At 54.0% G+C, this 26,082-nt stretch overlaps 1 protein-coding gene and 1 long non-coding RNA gene across 5 annotated transcripts in view; one reads left to right on the forward strand and one right to left on the reverse strand.

Moving 5' to 3' along the window:
- RRBP1 (ribosome binding protein 1) overlaps positions 1-26,082 on the reverse strand; it is a 64,475-nt gene that overhangs the window by 16,686 nt on the left and 21,707 nt on the right. For 2 of the 4 annotated variants that reach the window (XM_042931686.1, XM_042931683.1), the window contains exons 2-7: positions 21,717-23,622; positions 8,652-8,800; positions 7,328-7,450; positions 3,898-4,050; positions 3,063-3,181; positions 526-679 (exon numbers count right to left, since the gene is read on the reverse strand). In XM_042931686.1, the coding sequence (XP_042787620.1) occupies positions 526-679; positions 3,063-3,181; positions 3,898-4,050; positions 7,328-7,450; positions 8,652-8,800; positions 21,717-23,601 (2,583 nt within the window). In that variant the 5' untranslated portion in view covers positions 23,602-23,622. The remainder of the gene's footprint in view (positions 1-525; positions 680-3,062; positions 3,182-3,897; positions 4,051-7,327; positions 7,451-8,651; positions 8,801-21,716; positions 23,623-26,082) is intronic. The other 2 variants (XM_042931685.1, XM_042931684.1) reach the window with 2 other exon arrangements.
- Positions 18,548-21,682, forward strand: LOC122215844. The gene is made up of 3 exons (XR_006200576.1): positions 18,548-19,068; positions 20,212-20,617; positions 21,346-21,682. It is a non-coding gene; the product is annotated as an uncharacterized LOC122215844 (long non-coding RNA).

Raw genomic sequence — 26,082 nt, forward strand, 5'->3', positions numbered from 1 at the left:
TCCTCTGAAGGAGAACAGCCACTCTCCGGGGAAAATGACAGCTCTCAGGCCACAGCCGGAGGCTGAGAAGGAAGCATACCAGCCCAGCCTTGAAGCCCGAGGCTGCAGGACCACCGGTGGTGGCAAACGTGGAAGGAGAAACAGCTCTGGGGCCAGACCTAGGGGTTCAAATCCCACTTCTGTGTGAACTTGGGACCAGTTACTTCTTGGTGCCTCAGATCTTGTAATGGGTGACGACAGATAACAATGGCACCTACCTCCTAGGGTCCCGACGAGAGTTGGCGGGGTCAATGCTTACAGAGCACTCAGGACAATGCTGACCACACTGAGTGCACCCGCTCCACACCACTAGCGATCACTGTTACTAACGAGGCCCGGGCCGAGGGTTCCGGCCATCACGATCACGGGGAAGGGATGACCCGATGTGGCCAGGCAAGCTCTGGCCTGTCCCTGCTACGCAAATAGGCTTGCGGGGGGGAGGGCAGAGCAGACTCGGGCGCTGAAGCGGCTGCCACCATGGCTCACCTGCAGCTGTAGGACCTGTTTCTCAAAGGCGGCCGCCTTGGTCTCCAGAGCCTTCCGCTGCTGTTCTTCCTGCCGTGCGGCCTCTGACTTCTCCACCAACTCCTTGCTGACCTTGCTGAGCTCCTGCCGGAGCTTGGCCAGCTCCGCGTTCTGCCTGCAAGACAGTCACCAGCCCCAACTGATGGACAGAAGAGGGACTGACTGGGTGAGCTCTCGCCAGCCCCGAGAGCTCCCCCTGGGTGACAGGGCCTGGCAGGCGAGCCTTTCCTTCGGGGCACGTGCTCTTTTACAAGTGGTCACCCACATCCCAGAGCCACTACCAAAGCCTCTCATATTGTCAGTCCTATGGGCTTTGATGTGTGTTGGTGAAGACGTTCTTTTGCCAGCGCCGCGTATGGACCATACAGAGCGAAGAGCAAAATGTGCCCTACAGTATCCCACAGGAACCCCGCCCAGAAAGTCAGAGAAAGTCAGAGAAAAGGCAAGACACTCTTCTCCTCATTGCTGATCTAGGACCAGACAGGCCCCAGATGCAGGCTGACTGGCCTCGACACCCCTGCAGGGCTGGAGTCCATGCGCCCCACTTCCCTGGCAGACTGGACCATGGCCACGCCTGGGGGCCACCAGAGATGGGAGGTTGAGGCACTTTACAAAACAGACTGTTGAACACTGCACAAAAGCTGGATCTCAGGACCGGCGACAAGCACAGAAGTGAAGGAAGGAGACTCGATTGAAAGGAAAAGAAAGGCAGCTCAAGACCCGCTTTCCCCAGTGCGAGCAGGTGATCGGCCCACCAGCCTCATCAGCTCAGAAGACATCTCTCTGAGGCAGGACCGACCGTCCAGCCAGGAGACAGTACTCGGCAAGACAAAGGGGACAGACAAGACCGCCCACAACCCTGCACAGTGGTGTCACACCACGTGGAGGCCAGAAACCTGGCTAGGACCAGCTGCACTCTGCTGGCTGAGGGCCAGGTGGGTCCCACCTCTCTGCACTTGGCTTTTCCCACCTGCACCAACGTGGCTGTCCCAAAGGCTCTCTCTCAGCTCACGCTAAGGCCAAGATTCAAGACCGGAGGGCTTACAGCAAAGGCTAGATTCCAGTGCCCTGGGATAGTGACGGGAAGCTGAGTGGGTGGCCCCCTGGGACTGCTCTGGAGCTCTGGGCAGGGCCCCGGGACACCCACCCCACGCAGAGCAGAACTTCCACAAAGGGAGTCGGTGGCCACCGCCTCAGGGTGACAGGTCTGTAGCTTTATGACTTTCCCCGGGACAGAGGCCGCAGTGGATTCTACATGAGTGGAGAAACCAGAGCTCCACTGTTACCTTCTGCTTGTAGCTGCTGAGGAAACCACAGCCACCAACCTCCAGCCTGCTGACAGGCCAGGGCAGACATGAAGATGTGTGCACACGCACACCCAGAGGAGGCCTCTGCACAGAAGGCACCAGCCTGGGGAAGGTGGCCATTAGCTCACACTGCCCTGGGGGGCCACCGGCAAGACCAGACGCATGGGCACAGACTCCCCTCCCCGGTCCGGCTCCTGGGCCAACCTTCTCCCCACTTGACTTGCAGCTAAGGGACAGAGGGTACTAGCGCCCTCTACCTTTGTCGGTTCTCCAGGCAAGAGGGGATGCTCTGGGGATAACGCAGAACCTCGGAAAGTCCCTTCTGGATGTTTCAGGCCAAGAGAGGGCAAGGAAATGTGAATCAAAAGAAAACGTAGTGGGGCTTCCTCTGGGCCAGCCAGTTGAGACCGTAATGCTCAAATCAGGAAGTCAGAAGAAAGCCACGCTGCCCTTCACAGGGTGAGGTCACTGCTGCCCTCCAAGGTCAGCCCCCTATTGGACTCACTAGCCCTTGGAACTCCTGATGGGTGATGCTGAGAGCAAGAGCCCCCCTGAGCAGGCCGGGCCGAGTGCCGTGAGGCAGGACTTACTACTGCAAATGTCCCTTCCAGCACAGGAGATCTCGTCTCCCGGTGGAGAATCCAGGGGCTCAGGACCACGGTGGGTCCCCACACCACCATCAAACTCTGATCATGGACAATCCGCTAACCCCCAAAATTCTGGGCCACCATGAGAAGTGTTTAAAGACCCTACATCGAGATCCTGTGAAGACAGACGTGGAAAAGTACGTGTTCCCCCGGGAAGGCAAGATGCCAGCACCAGCCAGGACCTGAGAGGCACCCAACTACGTGGACACTGGGCACGGACAGACCAGACCGGGTTTGCTGGCTCTCCCTGGCGCCTTGACCACGTGTGAGGATGCCGGCCATGCACTGGAAGGGTTGGCCACTCACAGCCAGACAGGGGGATGGAGTCTCAGGCCAGAGCCCTGAACGGGGAGGGTTGCCAAGTGCACAGCCAGCTCCCCGTGCTCACTCACGTGTGGGGCCCATGCCAGGCTGTCGTGCCAGCCCCACATCCAGCAAGAAACTAGAATCTACCTGCAAAGCCTTGAGGCTCGGACACCCTCCCCAGCTCCAGAGCCTCCAGGAGAGCGCCCTCACGGTGTCTGAACGGGGGCGCTGAGCTTACTTGCTCTCCACCTGGCTCGTGGCCTGGTTCAAGGCATCCCTCAGGATGGAGTTTTCTTGCTGCAGACGGGCCAGCTGTGTGTTGGGGCCATTCTCCAGTTGCTCCTGAAGAGTCCGGATCTGCAAAGTCAGCGAAGGGGCATCAGAGTGCCTCTTGGCCTCACAGAGAGCCGGCTTTGGTGGGGAGCGAGGTCAGCGAGGCCCCAGCCCACAAACTAATGCACCAGAGGCAGGGTGACCCCCTGCATGCGCCCCCTCCCTTCCCTCTGCCTTACGGTCTGTAGACTCCAGGCGCTGTGTTAACCGCCATGACACCAAGCACATAGCCACAGCCTACAATTACCCCGAGGAAGCCTGTTTCCTGCTCTCTGACCTCCCGTGGCACATCCTGAGCCAAGCAGCAGGGAGGTGGCCATGGCCAACCATGAACAGAGCGCAGGGCCGGGGAGAAGGCACGGGGCTCTGGCCCTGCAGGCAGGCCAGGCTGCTCCCTCGGGCAGCTCGTGTCTCGTTTTATGGCGTCCTCCCAAGCACGAGCAGAGAGGGCAGAGCCAGCATGACTGGGGAGTCACATGGAGGCTGCGAACTTGACCCACGGGAACGGAGGAGACGGGACATGGCACCGGCCACTTGGGACCAGGCTGTTTTCAAAAAGCGTTGTTTAAAATCTATTTTATATCTTCCTGGCTGCTGACGTTCACACACGCGTGGTGGGCTGGCCACGTGAAACGGCCCCTCCCTCCCAAACCAACCCGATTCTGAAGCCAGCTCCCCCACCCTGTGGGGAGCCATGTGCCCCCTGGGGCCCCCGGCCGCACCCCAGAGCCACTGCCCACCTTGCCCTGTAGCTGCTGCACTTCCTTGACGTGCTCCCGGTAGCTGGCCTGCATGCGCGCCTGCACGGCTGTGATCTCCTGCTCCCGGGCCACAAGCTGCTTCTTCACCTTGGCCTCCCCAGCTGCTGCCTTAGCCTTTTCTGCTGCCAGCTCCTAGGACACAGCAGAGGGCACAGAGGCAGTCAGGCCAGGGCAGGAACTTGTCAGACGGGCCCAAGGTCATCACAGCCCAGACATCGCCTGGGGCTGGGGGCTTGAGACCCCCTCCCCCTGAGTTCCCGGACAGACCAAGCCAGCCACAGCAGAGAACCCACAGGAGGCAACGAGGGATCTGATCCCTGGAAAACCCTGCTGACCTGACCAGTAGGAGTGGATGTCAGACCTTGGCCATGTGAAGGCAGCGGACACAGGAAGGAGCTATGTAAACAGGACACACTGTCTTGTGCTCTCCAGGACTATTGGCTCGGCCCTGCTGGGGCTACGACACCCTGGCTTGGCTGGGTCCCTGACATCCAGGTCCTGGAAGGCCCACTTCTACTTGAGTGCTTCGTGTCAGGATGGAAGCAGCAGTGAGCCTTGATGGCTGAGCCACACGGAGGGCCCAGGTCTCCACGTGCACCTGATCAGTCCTCCCTCCGCAGCCCAGGGAACATCTGCTCTGGTCAGTGTCAGATGCCCATGATGAACACAGGATGCTGGGCCTGGGGACCTGAAGCCTCAGGCATGGGCAGAGCACAGGGTGGGATGGGCTGGTCAGGGGAGAGGGGCTGGCTGGGGTCTGTGTCATTCTTGGAAGAATGGCAATGGATGGAAGCCACAGGGGAGCAGAGAGTGACTATTCGAGAAAGGGTGATGCAAACAAGCCCCTGGGGTGAGGATGCTCCCTGTCCAGTGGGCCTCCAGCTGGGCTGGAAGAGCCTGGTGTGGGCCCAGCTGGCCTGGGGGACCACGGTGCAAGCGTCTCCCAAGATTCCAGGCCCTGTGCCATCCCGGTCCTGGGCAGGAGATCAGAGAAGTGGGAAATGCTCTCCTTCTCCAGGCCAGGGATGCCAGGGAGACCCACCCCGAAGGGCCAGAGTGCCCCCCGCACGTCCGTCCCTGGGCTGGGACAGAAGCAAATCAGAAGCTAAAGGAGGAGCTAGGCTGACGGGGTGGCCGCTGGGTGCCAACGCTGCCTGTGTGCCCGGCCTTCCCTGAGCCCACCTGGGACCCCTGGCCTCACTGTTCACACAATCCTCTTCCTGGCTCTGCCCAGGGTGAGAGCCCACAGGAGCCCAAGGTCCACGCTAAAGGACACTTCACTGATCATCCACCGGAACCGGGAGAGGTGGCCAACACTGTGCTCCCACTCTGAGGCAAGCAGGTGCCTCACTCAATTCTGTCAGTAAGATGGGGATCATGACCCCCATTTTAAAGCTGAGCTCACTGAGCCCTGGGGAAGATATGATGGTGTCCAAGGCCGGGAAGGCTTCCTCTTAGCTGTGTGCTGGCCTTGGGCCTTGGTGGCCATTCGCTAACAGGCAGCCTGCTAGGTTAAGTCAAGCAAGGTGGCCAGAATCACAGGGGACAATACAATGATAGGTAATTGCTTTGGTGATGACAACCATGGCATTGGGAGAGGAAAATGGGCGTTCTGGAAGGCTTCTCACAGGAGGGAGGGAGGGAGGTCAAAGGAGTCTTCAAAGATAAGGGGAAAATCTCCAGCCAGCCACGCAGTGAAAGGCATTTGAGGATAAGAGAAGAGCAGGAGGAGAAGCCCAGGGGTGGCAACAAAGGGTCGGCATGTCAGGGGAGCACATGGGGCAGGACCGCAGGGGTGTGGGCTTGGGTCTGAAGATTAAGACCCACTGGCAGAGCTTAAAGAGGGACCTCATAGGACCGTGTTAGCACTTGGGAGCCCAGGAGGGTGCAGGGAGGGTGCGGTCAGAGGAGCGGGGGCCTGGCTGGACACCTCGGAGCAAGATGGGTAACGAACACCAAGGGCTGTGTCAAGCGGCCACCACTAGGGTGAGCAGTAAGTGTCCAGCATGAGGGCCGCATTAAGGGGCCTCCTGCAGGATGTACTCCCTGCTTGCACCCGCTGCCCTGCCCACGGTAGCCAGGACCCTGGGCATGGGGAAGAAACAGGCCACTGGGACTGGCAAAGGTTGTACCTCCTCACTCCTCACACCTCCAGCCCACCCTAAAGTCAAGGGGGCAGGCACGGAACTAGCCAGACAACCACACAGCCAACCAGCCGTGGGGACATTTGCTCCATTTCCTCTCCCCTGACCTTAATTCTGGGGCAGACAAATGTCACAGGGATTTCTCAGTTTGTCCAGAAAGAAGGTACAGAAGGATGGCTCCCCGAAACCACAGATTTGACCAGTGCTGGCCTGCTGGCTCCTGGGGGTGGGAGGGCACTGATTCACGGCGCTGGCCCTATTCTGTGGTGCAAATGCTCACGGCCATGGCGCACCATTGGCCGAGGCAGAAAGAGGCTGCGTGTCCGGCTCCTGGGGGCAGGGCGAGCAGCTCCAGCCAGCCTGCATTTCACCAACAACTCAAGACGGGCTCACGTGAAGGCTGCACGTGGACAATCTTGACAGAGGTGATGAGGCCCAGCGGGCAGAAGGCTACTGAGCTCTAGGGAAGGTCCTTCTCCTGGGTGGACCATTAACCAAGAGTTACCACCCAAAAAGCTCATCTGCTCTTGCCATCTCCACCAAATGAACTTCACTGTTTGGCTCAGGGCTGTGTCTCTCCAACTGAGGTCAGAAACTCAGGCTGCCTCGTTTCTGACTATTCTCGAATGAGCAGGTGGAGGTGCCCTGAGGAAGGGCTGTGGCCCAGACCACATGGGACATCCCCAGTCCCAGGCCATCTCCCTGGGCCCGCTGCCCGGACAGAAGGGGGAAGTAAGCAGCAAGAGGGCAAGAGCAAGCCACAGAATTCTGCTGGAAAGAGACAGCTTTCAAACTGAGTGCAACTGGCCTCGTGGGACCGCGGCACCAGGACTTACTCCTCAGGAGAGAGGCAAGGGACAAAGCTCAGCGAGTTCTGGCGGGGGTGGCCCCTTGCGCTTTCAGGGTGAATACCCTAAAAAGATGGCCTGTCACTGTGGGACCGGTGATGAGGTTTTGGCCCATCCCCATCAGAGAATGACAGCCCTAACCCTCTACTTAACGTCCATGCGCACGTGTTCTTCATCATGGAGGGGAGCTGCCACCCCGCACAGCTACCCAGGGCCATGACAGGTGAGCCAGCCCCAGGTTGTCAGGCTCTCAGACAGCAGAAGGCCTTCCCGTGGACACAGAATCCCTGGTGTGAGAGGCAGTCCCAAGCCAGCAGGCGCGTGCAAGGAGTCCAGGTGGGAAGGCCAGCCTGCGATCTGGGGACAGCACTGGCCACCGCTGGGGGTGCTCAGGACAGGGTGTGCGCTCAGCCGTACCTTATTGAGCTCCCTCAGTTTGCTCTTGGCGGCAGCTGCGTCTTCCTGCTCTGTGGCCAGCAGCTTTTCCTTCTCTTCCAGCTGGCGTTTCAGAATTGCCACAGGGTCGCCCTTCTGAGTGGCCTGGAAGTGCCCACAGAGCAGCGTTAACAGAGGGGGTGTGCAGATAGCTGGTGTGCCCTCCCACCCCAGCAGTCAGACCCTGACCCACGACCAGAGCAGGGGCCCGGTCCTGTGGGATGGGGCTTCTGGGTGAGCGGGTTCTAGCCCGACTCCACGCACTTCTGGGGACGGGCACCCCTGCCTCAGCCACTCAGTCGGCCAGGTCTCTAGGCCCACTGCATACAGGAACTGTTTGGACCAAAAGCTTTGCGTCTCTGCAGTAGGTTTTAGGAGCATGGTGCTTCCCACGAACTTGGGCCAATGGTGGCCAAGGCCTTTTCCTACCCCACTGAAGGGCAATTAGTCATTGTTTCTGGCTTGGGGCCTACCCCTTAGCTGCTGTGTGAGGCCTGCAAGATGCCTCGGGAGGCGAGGTGTACTCTGGGGACAGTGGCCTGAGGTGAGTCTGGGCCTGTCTCCTTGGAGGAGAGGTCCTCCCAACCTCCAGTCACTCGCACACCAAGAGACACCCTTCCCTCCCCCAAGCTCACTGAGCACAAAGCTTCCTGTGACTGTGGGATGTGCCACACCTTGGCGAGAGTCAGGAAGGGAGTAAGCCCCGCTGGCCTCAGGTCAGGAGTCACTGGCCTGGCTCTCAAGACACCCCCCAGCATCACTAACCACTAGGGTGCCACAAAATTCTCTAGCAAAATTCCTAGAGTTCTGACTCTGGATGAGGAACAAACACATGCCAGGCAGCATCTCCTGGTGGCAGCTCATTCGCCACAAGAAGCAGAGGGCGAGTGCCGGCCTCTGGACTGACCCCCAACAGCAGGAGGGACGTCAGAGAAAGGGGCTTCCAGGCTCCCCACTGTGCAGCGTGTCCCTACACCTTCTTTTCTGCACCCGAGCCCTGGCCACAGGCCAGCCGGGCCCCAGCTCCTGTGTTCACCCCCCCTGGCTCACACAACACAGAGCCCGGCCCTGACCCGTAACGGTCTTCCTGTTTCCGTGGCTGGGCTGTGGCTGGGCTGAGGCAGAAGGCAGAGTGTACTCAGGGTGATTCATGCAATCTGTGTCTGGGAAGGGGAGGCGGGGTGCTGCTGAGAGAGGCCAGTGGAGACTGTTTCCTGAACTCTGTGCATGTGGCCAGCCCAACGGGGTCACTCAAGGGAGGCGAGGGCCCCAGGACTTAAGGGGAGAGCAGGGAGGGCGGGTCTACCTTATGCCAGGTGTCCTGGATGACTCCAGCCTTCTCGGACAGGATCTCAATGAGCCGCTGGGCCTCACCCTCGTTGAATACCATGCTTCCGACCGTGGAGACCAGAGTCTTGTAAGGGAGGTAGAGAGGGCTGTCGGAGTCCGGGGGCGCTGTGCAGGGAGAGAGAAGGAACAGGAATTTACCCTCCGCGCCCAGCAACCAAGCTGGTCACACCTCAAAGCAGCAGGGGCCAGACAGCCGACCGAGGACTCTGTCCAGCTGCTTGGGCTGTACGGGCTGAATGCGAGCCTGCCCTGGGTACCCTGAGCTCTTTCAGAGTGCTGAGAAACGGCCCAGACTTCAGGTCCCTGCACAGTCGTCCCAACTGCCCGAAGAGAGCAGAGGAGGAAGGTCCCTAAGTAAAAGAAAGGCTGTTTTCCTAGGCTGGGGGAGACATCCTCACCGCCCCCCTTTTTATCATCAAAATGAGCAGAATTAAGCAAGGCATACCTTCCCCAAAGGTGCTTTTCCTTCCCTTTTTCCAGCAAACCGCTTGGTCCAGTTCTAGCCCTGCACAGCCCTGCACAGCCCTGCACAGGTGGGTTCACCCGCCTGCGGTGACCAAGCCCCATGGCTCCTCGTAAACATGGACCCCACTGCCACAACCCCGCGGTCACTGGAGAAGGATGGCAAGCAAAGGCCCGCATCTCTAACGCTGCTTCTCTGTGGTCCCAGGGAAAAGGAGGCTCTTTCCACACATCCAGGTTCAAACACTGTTTCCAGCTTCACGAAGCCCGAGGCAGGTTTTAGGGGAGGGGAGGCTGGGCTAGGTTCTTTCACAGCGGGCCTGCCCACTTGTCAGTCCACGAGTGACTTCCCGGGAGGCACAGAGTCAGGTGCCAACAGCCACCTGTGCTGTGACTTCTGCGGTGCTCCTGAGGCCCCCTGACACACGCACACTCACTCAAGGCAGGCTCTCGAGTGGCCTCGAATGCAGGAAAGGGTGAACTGAGACACCCCATCTGGCAGCAACCCCGCCTGAAATGCCCCGGGGAATGACTTATGCCGAGGCCCAGAGCTGCCCCGTGGCCGAACAGCCGGGCCCCAAATGAATGAAATAAAGGGAAACAGGCCGGCCCGTGGCAGCACCTTCAGCTAAGCCCCCCTCACTGAGGACAACGCACGGGGAAGGTTTCCATAGCAACCCCAAATTCTCTGGCCTGTCACAATATTTTCACTTGCTAGTCACAATATTTTCATCGCCAGTCAAAGCATTTAGAGTGATACCTTAATGAGGGGAACGTGGGATGTGGGCGAGCTGGTTGCTATGAGCACCTTCATTGTAGAACTTCTTACCTCATGAGTGAGGCTCGGGAGATTAAAAATAACCACGGTGACGTTCAAGGCCTAAGAGCTCAAGAGTGCCATGAAAATGAAGTGGGGGTGGGGTGCGTGTTCCCTTCAGCCTTTCTTTTCATTGATATACGTATATAACACAAAATCATCTTGATGGCAAACTTAGAAAAACCACTCTGAGCACCGCTAAGCCAAAAACAAAGCAAAGACCGCTCTCAAGTTCACTACTGGAAGAAGACCCCACCAGTAGCATTTTGGTTTCCGGGGTCCCTGCCCTTCCCCCTCAGCCTGCAGGCAGATGCAGGTTTTCCAGAAGACGGAAGTCCACTATTTCAAAGACACAGTTGGAGCTCAAATGGACAGACGTTTTCCTTTCCTGACTCGGGAAATGTCTACTGTGCTGTCCCAACAGGCTGGCCACCAGTTACATGTGGCCACTGGGCACTTGAAATGCAGCCAGCGTGGACCAAGCTGTGCTGCAGGTACAAATACACCCCGGTTTGAAGACTTGGTAAAATATCTGTAATAATTTTCTGGTATCGACTGCATGTGGAAATGATAATATTTGGGGAAAATTGGGTTAAATAAAATGTATCATTAAAATTTAATTCTTTGTTTTTTGTTTGCTTTTTTTTCACGTAGCTGCTAGGAAAGTCTGAACTACACATATGCTCACACGGGTGGCTCACACTATTTCTACTGGACAGGCTGGTCTATTCCTTTCCAGCCCTAGGGACCCTCCAACCCCCCAAAAGTACGGCCGTTGTCCCTGCAGAGGCCTCAGACTGCGCAGGGGCTCGGGCATCTCTTGAAGCCTCTCCTAGACCATCCTTCTAGGCCCCCGTAGTCCCTACCACATTGCTGGGGGCGGGAGGGGGAGACATTTAGATAGTGGAGCCAGGCTTTGCTATGGAGCTCTGTTTCCCCACAGATGTCACCCCAGTGGTCTTGACAGACCGTGTTCCCTCTTGGATAGCCAGGACACTCTGCCTGTAGAACGTTGCCAAGAGTATTCTGTAAGAGTATCATTCTAATATACCTTTATTCAAACTTTCTTACCTAATTATATTTTCTTAGATGTTTTAGAGAACAAAGTAATGAAAACTTGAGCAGGTGCAACAATCCAAAGCTACACACAGCACAATTTAACTCTCCCCTGCCTATCGCCCGATCTCCCCACACAAACTTCCCTGGCCTTCTCTATGTTCATATGAACACTATCTTTTAAAGGTATTTTTAGAGAGCCCCAGCTTTACACTTTTCCATGAAGTCGTTTAGGTAAGAATGCTGCCATCTTTGGGGCGCCTGGATGGCTCAGTCAGTTGAGCATCCGACTTTGGCTCAGGTCATGATCTCGCAGTTTGTGAGTTCGAGTCCCACGTTGGGCTCTGTGCTGACAGCTTGGAGCCTGGAGCCTGCTTCGGATTCTGTGTCTCTGCCTCTTTCTGCCTCTCCTCTACTTGTGCTCTGTCTCTCTCTATCAAAAATAAAGGGAATGTAAAAAAAGAAAAAAAAAAAAATTTAAAGAATGGTGCCATCTTTATTTCCCCCAAATCAGGGGAAGTAAAAATGAAAGAAAAAAGTACTTGGAAGTAGGCACCAGAACTTCTGGACCTCCGTGTGAACTGCGTTTGCTTCTGGGTTTCAAGATCCTCTCACCAAACCAGTGGCGCTGAGCTCACTTGGATGCCTATTCCTGGGAGGCGGGCACCCGGGCCACAAATCACGTGCTAACGGGAGCTAACTTGGGCCGGCATGCTACACATCTCCAGCAAAGACTCGAAAACTGGAAATAATCCCTGGCATTGTGAAATCTTAAGGCACTACACTAAATTTGTCAAAGACTAACATCTAATCTGCTAAACCACTGACTTCACGAAGACCATGAGGCAGTGAATCGTAGTGAGACGAGCTCCTGAGAGCCTGCCCCTATAGTCTCTGCCTTGCCCATCTTGGTGAGTTCTGAAATACCAGGAATGGACGAGCAGGGAGGCCTGGAGGAAGGTCACAGCAAGAGAGCAAAGAGCGGAGAGACAGAACAGAGACAGAACTGGTGCCTCACTGCTCTGGAGTAATCCAGACCTGCCCGGCAGGGGACACAATAAACACCCGCAGGGACCGGGCCCTGCAAGGATGGCACAGGTCTGGCTCAGGGGACAGCCTCTGGACATGTTCCTTCACCTCCAGGGGATGGCTCCTGTGGGGTCTGGGCCAGAACCCTCAGAGCTGTGGACTTGCCGAGGAGAACCGGAAACGAGATTTGTATGTGTCACCTCCTGACCTTTAGTGCTGACAGCTAACTCAAAGAAATAAATAAAACCTCTGTGGGGCTGAACAAACACATCTGTGGGCCAGGTGTGGCCTGCAGATCACCTCTGCCCCTGGGCACTGGGCACCGCGGTCAGAACAAGGCCCCTGAGTCAGGCAGTCTGGGCTCAAATTCTGCGAGCTCAGCTCCTTCCTGCCTGTGCGTCCTTGGGCAAGTTGCTTCACCTCCCTTGGCCTCGGTTTCCTCATCTGCGAAATAGGGGTCATAATCAATCTTTCCTCCTTCCTAGCCTCACTGCCAAGATTAAATCCCAACACGTTTGGAACAATGCCCAGCACAAAACGCACCGCAGAGTCAACCAACAGGGCCACCTTCAAGCAAGCCCCAGTCACAGGACCGGCACAGGCCCCGACCCCTCCCTGAACAGACAGCGCCCACCGGGAAGGACTCAGGCGGGGCTCTGCCCTTTCCCCCACTCCCACCAGCGGGACGGAGAAGTCGTGCAAGGGTGGTGCCCAGAAGCCATCCCTGAGGATAGAGCAACACAGCCCACGGACCCTCTGGCTCCTGCCTGGCACCCCCGTCTGTACCCTCTCGTGAGGCTAAGAAGGGCAACAGGGTTAGATAAAGCAAGGAGCCCTCTGCCTCCTGCAGCCCCCAGCCAGGGAGCATGCGGCACTGGGTAATGTGTATAACACCTCAAATTCCAAAACCATGCGCCCTTCTGTGACCATGCCGGGGGGCGTGGTCACCTAAAATCAAACTTGTCTTGCCAAGAGGCACTTAGGAGTCCCTCTCTCCCTGTCGACCGCAAAGTCCTTTCGGGAGAGTTTTGTCTTTACATCCCCACCAGGATCCCCTGCGGCCAGGTCTCAGCGCTAGGGAACTCGTGGGGTTCCGCGGCCCGGCACTATCACAGCCCCTCCAGAGTCCAGCTCGGGACCGCTCCTGTGCGGCTCCAGAGGACTCGACCAACAGGTCGGTGCTGACCGCTGCCCAGCAATGGGAGCGGGTGGCCACCCTGGCCCTGGGACAGCCCATCAGTTGACCGAGGCTCAACTCCAATGGCCGGTGCAGGTACCCTGACGCAGCCCTGCCTGGGGCAGGCAGGTTCCAACGGTCTCTAGAGACACAGAGTGTGCTCGTACCGTGCACCCGGCAGTCAGCACACCACTGGGGGTGGCAGGGTTAAGTCAGAGGCCGAACTGCCAGCTGAGAGGCAGAGGAGACACAGGATGCACGGCAAACATGCAGTAGAGCCACAGGAAGGGAACCCAGGGAGGGCATGCTGCCAAGGAAGCGACGTGGCAGCAGTGGCAGGGGATGCTTTGGCCAAGAGCTACTGGATAAGGAAACGGCGAGGGCTGTGCGGGGCTTCGGAAAGGGGAGCGGCAAGGACAGGCAGTGAGGCTCGGAGGGGCCTTGCCACTCAGAGCAGAGGGAAGTGAGACTGGAGTGAGTCCACGTCTTCCTAGGCCCCAAGGATCTGGATTCTATCTTACAGGCTAGAAGCAATGCCAGCAGGGAGGAAGGTCTGCAATGAGGAGATGTTATTTCAGGACACCTGGGAGACAAGGCTGGCGGAGGGGAGGGCAGATGAGGGAAGAGCCCCAGGGCCAGGGGCCAGGCCCAAGGGCCCCGAGGAGCTGAACTGGGGGGACAGAGGCCCGGGTGGTAACAAAAGGTTAAGATCTGTGCAACTATGGGCTTCCTGACCACAGCTGCCTGAGGACAGCGACTGGAGCCCCAGCACTGCCATGTTTTAACATGACTGAATGGAAAGTTCTGGAAGCAATGTCATCCAGCAGCTTCTCTGAGACATGAGGCGCCAAGACTGATTTGGCTCCTTCCCTAGGGCATGTTTTTGTTCTTGCAAAAAGGCAAAGTTGGAGCACCTGGGTGGCTCAGTCGGTTAAGCATCCAACTCTGGTTCAGGTCATGATCTCACGGTTCGTGAGTTTGAGCCCTGCATTGGGTTCACTGCTGTCAGCACAAAGCCTGCTTCGGATCCTGTCCCCTTTTCTCTTTGCCCCTCCCCCTTTCGCATTGTCTCATCTCTCTCTCTCTCTCTCTCTCTCTCTCAAAAATAAATAAACATTAAAAAAAGAGAGAGAAAGAGAAGTTGGGCTTGAAGAACTTACAGAGAAAGGGAATGAAGGCTATGAAGGCTCAAAAGTCCTACAGAGATTTCAGAGCTTCAGACCCTGAAAAACTAAGTTTGAAAGAAAAAAGTATGAAACCTAATCTCAAGACATATCTGCGTGTACCTCAGCCCTAAGACAGCTGTAGAGTAGCCGCTGAGGTGGGCTGCACTTGGCCTGAGGGACCCGCAGAGACAGAGGGCCCAAGGCAGGAGGCTGAGATCCCTGACCGTCCACTGGCCACATGACTTTTGGGAAGTCTCAAAACAAGAGGTGAGCTGTGGCTTCTGCTTTTGCAAAAACAGGTAAACATACCAATCCACGTTACAGACCTTCAGGAGGAGAAATGCATGGAAAGGAGCTTCGTAAACCACACATCTCACAAACATCTAGTTGAGAACGATAGTGTCACAATCCTGGGGGCGACCCAGCAAGCACACAGTGAAGAAGGACACTGGGGGGTGGGGGGATGGGATAGTAGGAAGGAAGGGGTGATGCTATTATCAAGTCGCATGCCTTAAGATTAGATTAAGTCACATGCTAAGGTACAGACGACTTTAGCAGTTTTTCTGAAGATCCTTCCCTATATCCCCTGACCTCTGGTGACTCCTGCCCCAGAAGGGTACAGAGCATGATCCTATTTGTGCATTTCCATCTGCTCTGGCACAGAAGGGAGTGGCCAGGGAGGCCTTGCACAATATGGAGCTGAGCAGCTCCCCCAGGACACTTCAAGGTTCACAGATGTGGGGAGCCACGAACTTTCCATCTTAGTTCAGTTTGTGATCATAGACTGGGTACCCAAAGGCTGGGACAAGGTTGAAAAGAACTGGCCACTTTCCTTCCTCAACCTGACCCCCCTGAAGGAGCAGGGACCCCCTTCTGCTGCTCAGAGGACCCATGGTCAGGGCTGGGCTGCCTCACAAAGCCCGAAAGGTTAGGAGCCCCACTCCGTACAATGAGTGCCTGCTTATTTGACTCGCAGACAAATAATAGAGCTTTTTTTTTCTTTTCCATTTAAAAAAGAAAACGTATTTACCCAACAGATACAAAAATACTGATTTGAAGGGGTACACGCACCCCCCACTGTTTATAGCAGTATCATCAACAACAGCCAAACTACGGAGAGACCCCAAATGTCCACTGACTGATGAATGGATATAGAGGATGTGGTGTATATATACAATGGAACATTACTCAGCCATCAAAAAGAATGAAAGCTTGCCACTTGCAATGATGTGGATGGAGCTAGAGTGTATTGTGCTAAGCAAAATAGGTCAATCAGAGAAAGACAATTACTGTATGATTTCACTCACATGTGGAATTTAAGAAACAAAACTGATGAACATATAGGAAGGGGGGGGGGAGAGAAGAGAGGGAAACAAACCATAAGAGATTCTTGATGATACAGAACAAACTATGGGATGATGGAGGGAGGCAGGTATGTGTGGGATGGGCTAGATGGGTGGGGGATACTAAGGAGGGCACTTGTTAGGATGAGCACTGGGTGTCGTATGCAAGTGATGAATCACTGAATTCTACTCCTGAAACCAGTATTACACTGTCTGTTAACTAAAACTTAAATGAAGAAAAAAAAAAAATGCAGGTTACCAAAAAACCAGAAAATACGGGCGAAGGAAAGGTATTAAAATTTACCCATAGTCGGGTACCCCAAGAAGGCCTTTCTCCCACACAGACTCGTGTGTGTGTGACAAGGTCATCGTGGGGTGTCTGAGAGCGTTTTCCATCTCCTGCAGGTTGGCGGGGTTCCCCCGAGCCCTGACACGATGACGGTCTTCTGGCCTCAGGGCAAACAGGCCCGCAGACAGGGAAGGGTGTCCAGTGTGAATGCAGCGCAAGAGGGGAAGAGCCACGCTCAGCGACAGCAGTGCACCCACCAAGTTCCAGCGGAAGCACGACGTTCTGGAGCGTGTGCAAACGGGCATCTCGCGCTCCCCATCGGTCCTTGGTTCCTCTGGGGCCAGCCCACACCGTACTAATCTGGACTCACCTCTAGGCACTGGGACAAAAAGAGCTGTCCTAAAAGTGTAACTTCACACTCCCAGCCGAGGTATGCCAGCAAAGACCGACTCCGAGGGCAAAAACAGATTTTCAAGAAACCCCCACCATGTACACAACACACTTCCTGTAAGAGGGACGCAGCATTCCTGATAAACACCATGCACGAGTCCTGAGGGACTCTCCGAGAGCGAACCAGCGGAGGCCTGTACCAGGCTGCATGCACCCAGGAGCTTTAGTTCTGGGGAAATTTCCACTTCTCTGTGGCTCCCCGAGTTCCCTCTTCTGCAAACAACAATAAAAGAATCTGCGCCTTTTGTTTCATAAGTAAGCGTCTTCTCCTTATTCCACACCTGGGTTTATAACGCTCCCCTCAAGTGGTCACCATCTCGACAGCACCACGTGAAGAGTCAAGTCAGGTGGAAGGTGCTGGAAAACGCTCACGTGGGCCTCTCAGCACTCTGAGCAAATTGTAAATTGTGAAGTGTCTTTGGGGAGCGATGCAGCACTGTGCTCCTAAATTGAAAACGGACCCGTCTTTTCACTTAGCAACTGCGTATCGACGTAGTTACTTTGCAGAGATACACTACAATATACGTACATCACTGTGGCATTAATTTTAGCAGCAAAAAAACCGCACGCTGGTTAATGCCATTTAAATAAGCAAACGATACATTCACGCTATGGGACAGGATACAGCAGCAGCAGCCCTGTAGGTACAATACAGAAAGATGTCACTGGTACCCTGGTACACAAGGCAAGCAAGCTCCAAGGCTGTGTGCACCGCAGGCCGCAACTGTGTGTGCCAAAGCAATGAGCGGAATGGCTCCCAGGCTCCCCCATGAAAGGGAGGGAGTGGAAAGACTTTCGGTTTTCACCTTCCACACTTCTATGCTGTTTGTACTTTGTTTGCTGGAAGCACACATTTATACGCTAATAAATTTTAAAAGCGTGGATTAGGAAGGCAGGTGTTCACTGTCAGATCCAGCCACGGACAAGTGGTAAAAACCTGCCACACGGCCCTGATTTGCTCTTGTAGGAAAAACAGATCAGAAGTCCTGGAAGAGTTCCAACTGGGGCCTGCAGAAGCGTGTCCTGTGCCCGCCTCCACACCTGCCTGGTCTCTCTCTGGGGCGTCTGTCAGCAAGGACCCTGCTGGGCCCACCTGGTGACAATTGAGGACACAACCGTCTGTGGTGCCCCCCAGCTCTGGGGCAGGTTCTGCTGCTGATCTGTCGTGCATCATGGGCCAGCCACAGGCTCCACGATTTCACTTGTCACATAGCACTGGGATATGGAGGACGACGGGGAGCTCACCCCCACCCCACTCAGGATGCAGGCAGACAGAACAAGGCACTGGGTGAGCTGCGTGGTGCCAACTCAGAGCTGCAAAGACATGCTCATTTTTACAGGCTGCCTGGCCTCCTCCTGGTGGCTCTGGTCTAGAACGGCACTGTCCTAACTGACTGCACTGATGGAGACACTCTTCCCTGCACTGTCCAGCAAAGGCAGCCACTGGCCACAGGGCACTGCTGAGTACTTGGAATGTGGCGAGCGCAACTGAACCAGTCATTTGACTGACTTTTGATCGATCTGAATGCTAACTGAGATAGCCCCCATGTGACCAGCCCTAGACTTCTAGCTCTCTGGTGCCCACGGTTAAAACTTCAAGGCCCTAGAGCCCTCCCTGACCCAAGTTCAGGTCTCCTCTATTTGGAGAAGGAGCTCCTTTCCTGGCCTGCTCCACACCTACTCTCCAGGCATCTCCCCTAGCTGAGGCCGCTCACATCTCCACACCCCCAAGTTTCTAGATGCCTGGGGCCACCCAGCCCAGCCCGAGCTGTGCTCTTGAGTTGAGTGCACAGGGCCATGGAGAAGCTGGTGGTGGGCAGGCCCTGGACAGAAATACAGAAGCTCCACCCCAGCTAGTGGGCAAGGAGGTCAAAAGCAGGCAGCCGGGGCTGACTGCAGCATCTCGAGCAAAGGAAGGAACATGGGACATGCAGTATGACTACATGAGAGGAATGTGGCCTGCTTCCCATTCAGCAACACGGTTATGGCCACAAGATCACCGCCATGGATGCTCAATGTGAGTCAGATCAGTTCTGGAATGCTAAACATGTATGAGATGTCATCACAACGGAAGAGTGAGTGAGCCCTATTCTATCATACTCCACTTGGAAAATCCATGCCTTCCATAGACACAGGTCGTGGCTAAATGAAAACATGGAAAGAAATCAGCATTCTGGACAGTGGGAATATGGCTGCAAATGACTGAAGGCTCTCAGAGTGGAGAAGGGCCTTGATGGCTCGTCACTGACATCTGACTTGGGAGTCGTCTTCAGAGCAAGCCCCAAACCGCATGTCTGTATTTGGGAGCGCCAAACACCCAAACACCCAAACACCCAAAGCACACACTTCACTTACTCTACCCTCAGGTCCACAGTCCTTTACAGACAAGAGCTGCAAAGCTGCCGGAAGCCAGGCATCATGGAGACACCCACCTTGCCCTGTGCCATCCTGGCAGTGACTCAGGGGTCCTCACTACCTGCTCCCCACCCCCCACCTCCCCACCAAGTGTGGTCCTGGAAACAACAGCATCAGCATCTCCCAGGAGCTGGTTAGAAATGCAGAGTCTCAGGCTCTGCCCAGAACTGTGAGTCAGACTCTTCACCTTAACAAGTCCCCCAGGGGATCCAACTGCATAGAAAGTTGGAGAAGCAATGCACTTGGGCATATCCCCACTACTTCTGAACACACAGATTATTTCAGGATCCTCCTGGTGTTGGTGCAGGGAGTGGCCTGCATCTACTCTGGGTGTGGGGGTGGGGCTTCAAGATGGCTTTACACCCCAACCACAGCAGGTGGAGATCACATGACAAATTACATTCAGGAAAATGACAAATTACAAGACAGTTTTTTCCCCATGTCTCTAGGCTCTCAAACCCCCTGAAGAATAAAGAAATTCGCCTTTCAGGTGTCCTCTCAGCTGCACATAATACCCTGTGTGGCTGGGTTTTCATTCTGGGTCTGACGATCCTGTGTGGTTGCTTTTGTGGCCCAGTGCCCCATATTGGCCTTTGTGATTTTCTCATTGCAACCTTGGAGTGGCGTCAGGCCTCCCGATATCTGGGCTGATTAATATTAATTTTGGCTGTCTTTGGTATTTTCTGGGGTTTGATTTTTTTTTTAATTAAATCTAATTTATCCAGACCTTACATGTTTAGAGGGATCCATAAGCAGACTCTTCCAAATCTTGAACATGTTGCCCAAGATCAGAACATTTCTTCTTCCCACTGAAATGAGGCTGCCTCCCCTCACTGAAGTTCTCAGGCATGACAGTCTGCTTCAGGACCATTTTATTCTCTGACCTGTCTGTCCTTGGGCCAGCACCCTAACCTGTAATTACAATGGCATGGGAATATATTCACACATCAGACACAACTGGCTTCCCAAAAGCTGCTTAAAAAAATCTATCCAATATTCCAACCTATTTTCCCCTCCAGATGGGACTTTTAGAATAGTTTTGTCAAGTTAAAGGTGGGAGTCGGCAGGGGAATCCCATTGAAATTTTGGCTAGAATAATTTTAGTAATAATTGTCATTTTATCCATAATATTTAATCTCTGGAATTTCTTTTCTCTGTTCAAATTCTCTCTTAGGCCAGCAAGGTGTTGTGTGGGTTCATATAGGTCAGAAAGTTAGGTCTTCCTCCTAATAAGGTTCTCTATTTCTGGCTTATTAGTACCACTTGCCTTCCTTCCTAAAGTATCACATTTCTATTCTGTGCCTTGTTTCAGATGCCTAAAGCCAAACATGGTAACAATGGCCACAGGACATAGGCCACAGGAAACAGGAAGCTCTATTCTGAACACACCTGATGCTTTACAGAAAACAGGCCACTTCTCAGTTCCATCCCTGTCCTCATGTCTCAAATACCCTGTCCCTGGGTCAAGTGGAACATCAACTTAAAGACAAGGCAGCAAGCCTTTCCTCTGGCCTGCGGAGGCAGATGGAGGCTGAACATTTGGATTTTCAGAGGGCTTTGAGAAACTGGCCTCACCTGTGGGGGCCAGGTGGGCTCATCCTTGAGGCTCAGCAGAAGCCTGAAGCTGCTCACACAGCACAGGTCCCCCCATAAGGAACTGGGTGCTGCCTGAACAAATGCCCCCCCAAAAGGTGGGGGAGGAGGAAACCTGAGAAAAGGTAATGCATCTCCACAAAGAGGCAAGAAAGGGAAACCCAGCTAAGAACATAGGGCCTTGTGCTGGATAGCCCCTATCCAGCACAAGGCCCAAACATCTCAGATCCCCTAAGATAACTCGGTAAGACAAATGCAATTAATTATCCAAATCAACTAATGGCTAGTCAAAGATATTAAAAAAAAAAAAAAAGGAAGAAAGAAAGAAAAGAAAACAGAAGACTGCCATATCAAATGAGTGATGAACAGGAAACAGGAACTCACTGGCCCAATTTCTATAATGCACACTAAAAAGATAACAGAAAATTACCATTCTGTATTGTATATATATAAAATGGTCCACTAAGTAACTGGGATAGGGAGTTGGGAAGAGGAAAAACTGGGGATGGGGGTGGATGCCATTGTTAACCTTAAGAACATCCTACCATTAGTCATTCAACAAACATACAGAAACGAGTACCAGGTGAGGTAAGCAACAAACAGGCTGGCAGAACATACTCAGACGTCTAAGAAAGATTTGCCAAGACACAGAAGTGTTTCAGATTGCGTGGTGGATGGAATTACTATTCCTAATTCCTCACCACTCCTTGTACTCACATACTCACACCTCTTACAACATCACTTGGCAGTCCCTCCCACTGGAGACAGTGCACTTCCTACCCCTTGACTCTGGCTCAGTCACATGACTTGCTCTGGCCAATAGGATGCTGGTTTGACATGTGCCCTTTTACAGCTCTACTGTAACCAGGAGAAGGACCTCTACCCTCCAGAATCCCTGAAGCCTCAGCCTGGGCCCCAGAATGAACACATATGGAACAGACCTATGCTCGATCTACAGCAAGGGGCCGAACCTAGTTAAACTGCAGCGTGAAGCAGAGCCACTCAGCTGAGACAACCCAGATCAGTCTACTTTCAGCCAATTCAACAGAAGCACGAAAAAGAATAAATGACTGCTGGTGTAAGTCACTGAATTATGGGATGTTTGTTACACAGCTTTGTTGTAGCAACAGCTAACTGATACATATGGCTCCCCCAAAGGGAATCCATAAGCTACTAAAAGATCGCTTTTCCCTTCCAGTTCACAGAGAAATCAGAACTACTTACCAGGCTCACCTTTCTTCTTTGAGCCAGACTTCTTCTTTGCAGGAGCCTCTTGCTTTGGTGCCTCTTGGCTCTGGACCATATCTGCATTTTTGCCTTGGATAGGAGCTGACTCTGTCCTTTTACCCTGATTGGCAGATGTATCCACCTTTTTGCCCTGGTTGGGGGACCCTTCTGACTTTTTGCCCTGGGTCGGGGTTCCCTCTGCCTTTTTGCCTTGATTGGGGGCCCCCTCTGCTTTTTTCCCCTGGCTTGCAACAGCCTCTGCCTTTGTGCCCTGACTAGCAACTGAATCTGCCTTTTTACCCTGATTCTGGGCCCCCTCTGCCTTTTTGCCCTGATTCTGGGCCCCCTCAGCCTTTTTGCCCTGATTCTGGGCCCCCTCGGCCTTTTTGCCCTGGTTGGGAGCCCCCTCTGCCTTTTTGCCCTGGTTGGGAGCCCCCTCGGCTTTTTTGCCCTGGTTGGGGGTCCCCTCTGTCTTTTTGCCCTGGTTGGGAGCAACCTCAGCCTTTTTACCCTGGTTTGGGGTTCCCTCCTTTTTGCCCTGGTTGGGGGCTCCCTCCACCTTTTTGCCCTGGTTCTGGGCCCCCTCTGCCTTTTTGCCCTGGTTCTGGGCCCCCTCTACTTTTTTGCCCTGGTTCTGGGCCCCCTCTGCCTTTTTGCCCTGGTTGGGGGTCCCCTCTAACTTTTTGCTCTGGTTCTGAACCACTTCCACCTTTTTCCCCTGATTGGGGCTCCCGTCTGCCTTTTTACTCTGGTTTGGGGTCCCCTCCTCTTTTTTACCCTGGTTGGAGGCCCCCTCTGCTTTTTTGCCCTGATTCTGTGCCCCCTCTGCCTTTTTGCCCTGATTATGGGTCCCTTCTACTTTTTTGCCCTGGTTGGAAGCTCCCTCTGCCTTTTTGCCCTGGTTGGGGGCCCCGTCTGTCTTTTTGCCCTGGTTGGGGACCGCTTCTGTCTTTTTGCCTTGGTTTGGGGTTCCTTCTCCCTTTTTACTCTGATTCTGGGCCCCTTCTGCCTTTTTGCTCTGATTCTGGGCCCCTTCTGCCTTTTTACCCTGATTCTGGGTCCCTTCTGCCTTTTTGCCCTGATTCTGGGCCCCTTCTGCCTTTTTGCCCTGGTTCGGGACCACTTCTACCTTTTTGCCCTGATTCTGGGCTCCCTCTGCCTTTTTGCCCTGGTTGGGAGCCCCCTCTGCTTTTTTGCCCTGGTTGGGGGGTCCCTCTGCCTTTTTGTTTTGGTTCTGGACCCCCTCTGCCTTTTTGTTCTGGTTCTGGGCTCCCTCTGCCTTTTTGCCCTGTGCAGTGCCAGTGGCTGGGGTACTGGCCTTGGCACCCACTGGGGGCACAACCACCATAGGCACCTCTTTGGGAGCAGTTTCCAAGATGGCAGCCTTGGAGGTAAGAACTTGGATAGAATTCACTACAGAACTAACTGCTGGTTCCACCTTTGCCACTTTTTTCTCCTTTTTCTTTTTGTCCTTAGGGGAGGAGGCCAGCTTCTCTTGGGGCACAGCTGGTACTGGGGCTACAGGGGCAATGACCATGGGGGGCTGGACTGGGGTTGGAGCCACGGCCACTGCAGGTGCCCGCACAGGATCTTTGAGAAGGATGGTCACGTTGGGGGCTGGCTCATGGTCAGGTATCTTCCCATTGGGTTTCTCTTCCTTTTTCTTGGTCTTTCCTTTCTTCTCCACTGTTTTCTCCTTCTTTTTCTTCTCCACTTTCTGGTGGTGCGTTTTCGCCATCTCCTTGCGCTGGTTGGCTAGGGCTTCTTCATATGACGTTTCCTTCATGGAGAAGGTGGACACCAGGAAGATGCCGATGGCAGAAACGACCATGAATCCACCAAAGACCACAACCCCCAAGGTCTGAGTGTCGTAAATATCCATCCTGGCTTGCTTTCCTTTCACCTGCCAAATACATACATGTAGGTTACTTTTTGTAGAAACAGAGGCATTTGACAGTTTCCATCCTCACCCCTGCCACCAAACTTAAGGTTTTGCTAATCCTTCAGACTGATAAAGTCGAAGAAACAAATCCAGACAATCTCTGATGTCATCCATTCCTTCCTGCCCCTCTTCAGGAGTGAGTTTTTATGCAAGATATGAGCAGCCCCTACTAGTGCTAGGATAGGAAGTGGCAGAGAAATGGCAGAGTACAGGTGTGGACACATAATACCCTGGAGACTCAGAAGCCACAATCACAACTCAAGAGATTCTCCACCGTGGGGGTCAAAGATGCACATAAGCATGAGCACAGGCGAGGTGTGAGACAATGGGGAGTGGTGAGGACTGGGGCATGAATGCCCCAGTAAACTAGGGGTACAGTGTCACCCAGCCATTGCTAATTATTGTAGAAATGTTGAGTGCTGTGTTGAGAGATCTGCTTTTTCACACTAGGCCAGAAATGTTTTGTTTTTTTTTTTCTCCTTAAAATGAAATCGACTGATTTAAAAAAATACCATGTGAACCAAATCAAGTACTTCTGCAGGCTTTCGGCTGCATGCGTTCTGGCCAGCAGCCCCTGGCCCTCTAGCTCTACTTTGCTGCCTTCCTTTCCCTCTTCTCCAGTGCTGACAGACAACGACCGAGCGTCAGAGACAAAAAACCTTCACAATCCTGAAAAGTGATCAAGAAATTGTTGAGGAAAAAATGGCCTTCAGGATACACTCCTAAAGAGTTGCTGAAGCTGCAAGGTGCACAACAGGAAACAGGAAGTCCTGGAAAGCCCACCAAAGAAGAGACCTCATGTTTGGAATTTCACAGCCACAGGCTGCAAACAGTGGGGGTAAATGGTGTCACCAGACCCAATCCTCACCCCAGGGAGGGAGCTTTTTGCCTGATGACACTCCAAACAAACCAAGAGGATGAGCCACTTCTTTTCGCTGCCCCTGGACCAGAGTCCACGACTTCTGGGCTGCCAGCCCAGGCTGGGTCTGACTTCAGTGAGGAACCCCAAGAGAGTTACTTATTTGGGTGTGGTCAACTTTTATCAGCTAATTTTGATGTGACTATCACATTCCCAGTCCCCTGCACAGATCCTAGCCCCCCTTAAGAGGAGCAGTGATGGAATTAGTGAACAGAACACAAGTATAAGAAGGCAGGTAAGGGGCCCTGGGTGGCTCAGTCAGTTAGGTGTCCTCCTCTTGATCTCGGCTCAGGTCATGATCTCATGCTTCGTGAGATCGAGCCCCATGTCAGGCTCTGAGCTGACAGCATAGAGCCTGCTTGGGATTCTCTCTCTCTCTCTCTCTCTCTCTCTCTCTCTCTGCCCCTCCCCCACCTCTCAAAAATAAATAAACTTGACAAAAAAAAGGTGAGTCGGGGAAGGTGGGACAAGAGGAAGGAGGGAACAGAAGGGGAGAGGTCAACAAGCCCCCCTCCCTGGCATGACCACTGCCTCCCAAATCTTTAGACCCTGGGGTAGGCTGGGTCCAGGCTTGCCAAGGGCTCAGAAGTAGAGATTTGTCCTCCATTGGGAGCAGGGGAGGGCAAGAGGGTGGGGATTTCTTAACAATCATGAAATCCAAATTCTGACATTAGGGCACTTTATTTTACTTTTTATTTTTTAATGTTTATTTTTGAGAGAGAAAAAGAAAGAGAGCGTGAGAATTGGGTAAGGGCAGAGAGAGAGAGGGAGACACAGAATCTGAAGCAGACTCCAGGCTCTGAGCTGTCAGCATAGAGCCCGACGCAGGGCTCAAACCCACGAACCATGAGATCATGACCTGAGCCAAAGTTGGACGCTTAACCGACTGAGCCACCCAAGTGCTCTAACATTAGGGCATTTTAAAGAAGGGACTAAGAAGAGATTGTTCTAAATGCCTCAGCATTAGGTTTGAGGAAAAAAAAATCACTCATCACGGAACACACACACAATTTCACTGTGGCTTTCTAAATAAGCTCTCTGCAGGAACAGGATTTAAGGTACTCATGACAAAAACTCCACAGCATGTGCTCCCCCCGTGGTGACTACACCAGCTGCAGGCTATGACATTTACTTCTCCCAGACTGTCACCTTTATCGCAGCTGTGACCGCCGCAAGCCAACTCTAAGGTGGGCTCATGGAGCTTTCAAATCCTGGGCAAGTGGATTCTGACCTCTGGCCGTGGGTTCTGATGGCATGAGCCACAGCCAGGCACCCTCAAGAGAGGCTGTCCCAAATTAGCCTTTCCAGGAACACACTCACAAGCGAGGTATCAAAAAGGACACTGCACCCTGTTCAGTCCCGGAAGGGATCCAGTGGGTGGGAGGGCAGGGACACAAAGGCCTGGAACGTTCTACCATCAACTTCCATTTCTTGGTGGGCATCGACCAACCAAAACTCTGGGTCCTCATGAGGAGCTCTCAAAACTTCGCCGACATGGACAC

The sequence above is a fragment of the Panthera leo genome, chromosome A3 (assembly GCF_018350215.1).
Source record: "Panthera leo isolate Ple1 chromosome A3, P.leo_Ple1_pat1.1, whole genome shotgun sequence".
Taxonomy (NCBI): Eukaryota; Metazoa; Chordata; class Mammalia; order Carnivora; family Felidae; genus Panthera; species Panthera leo.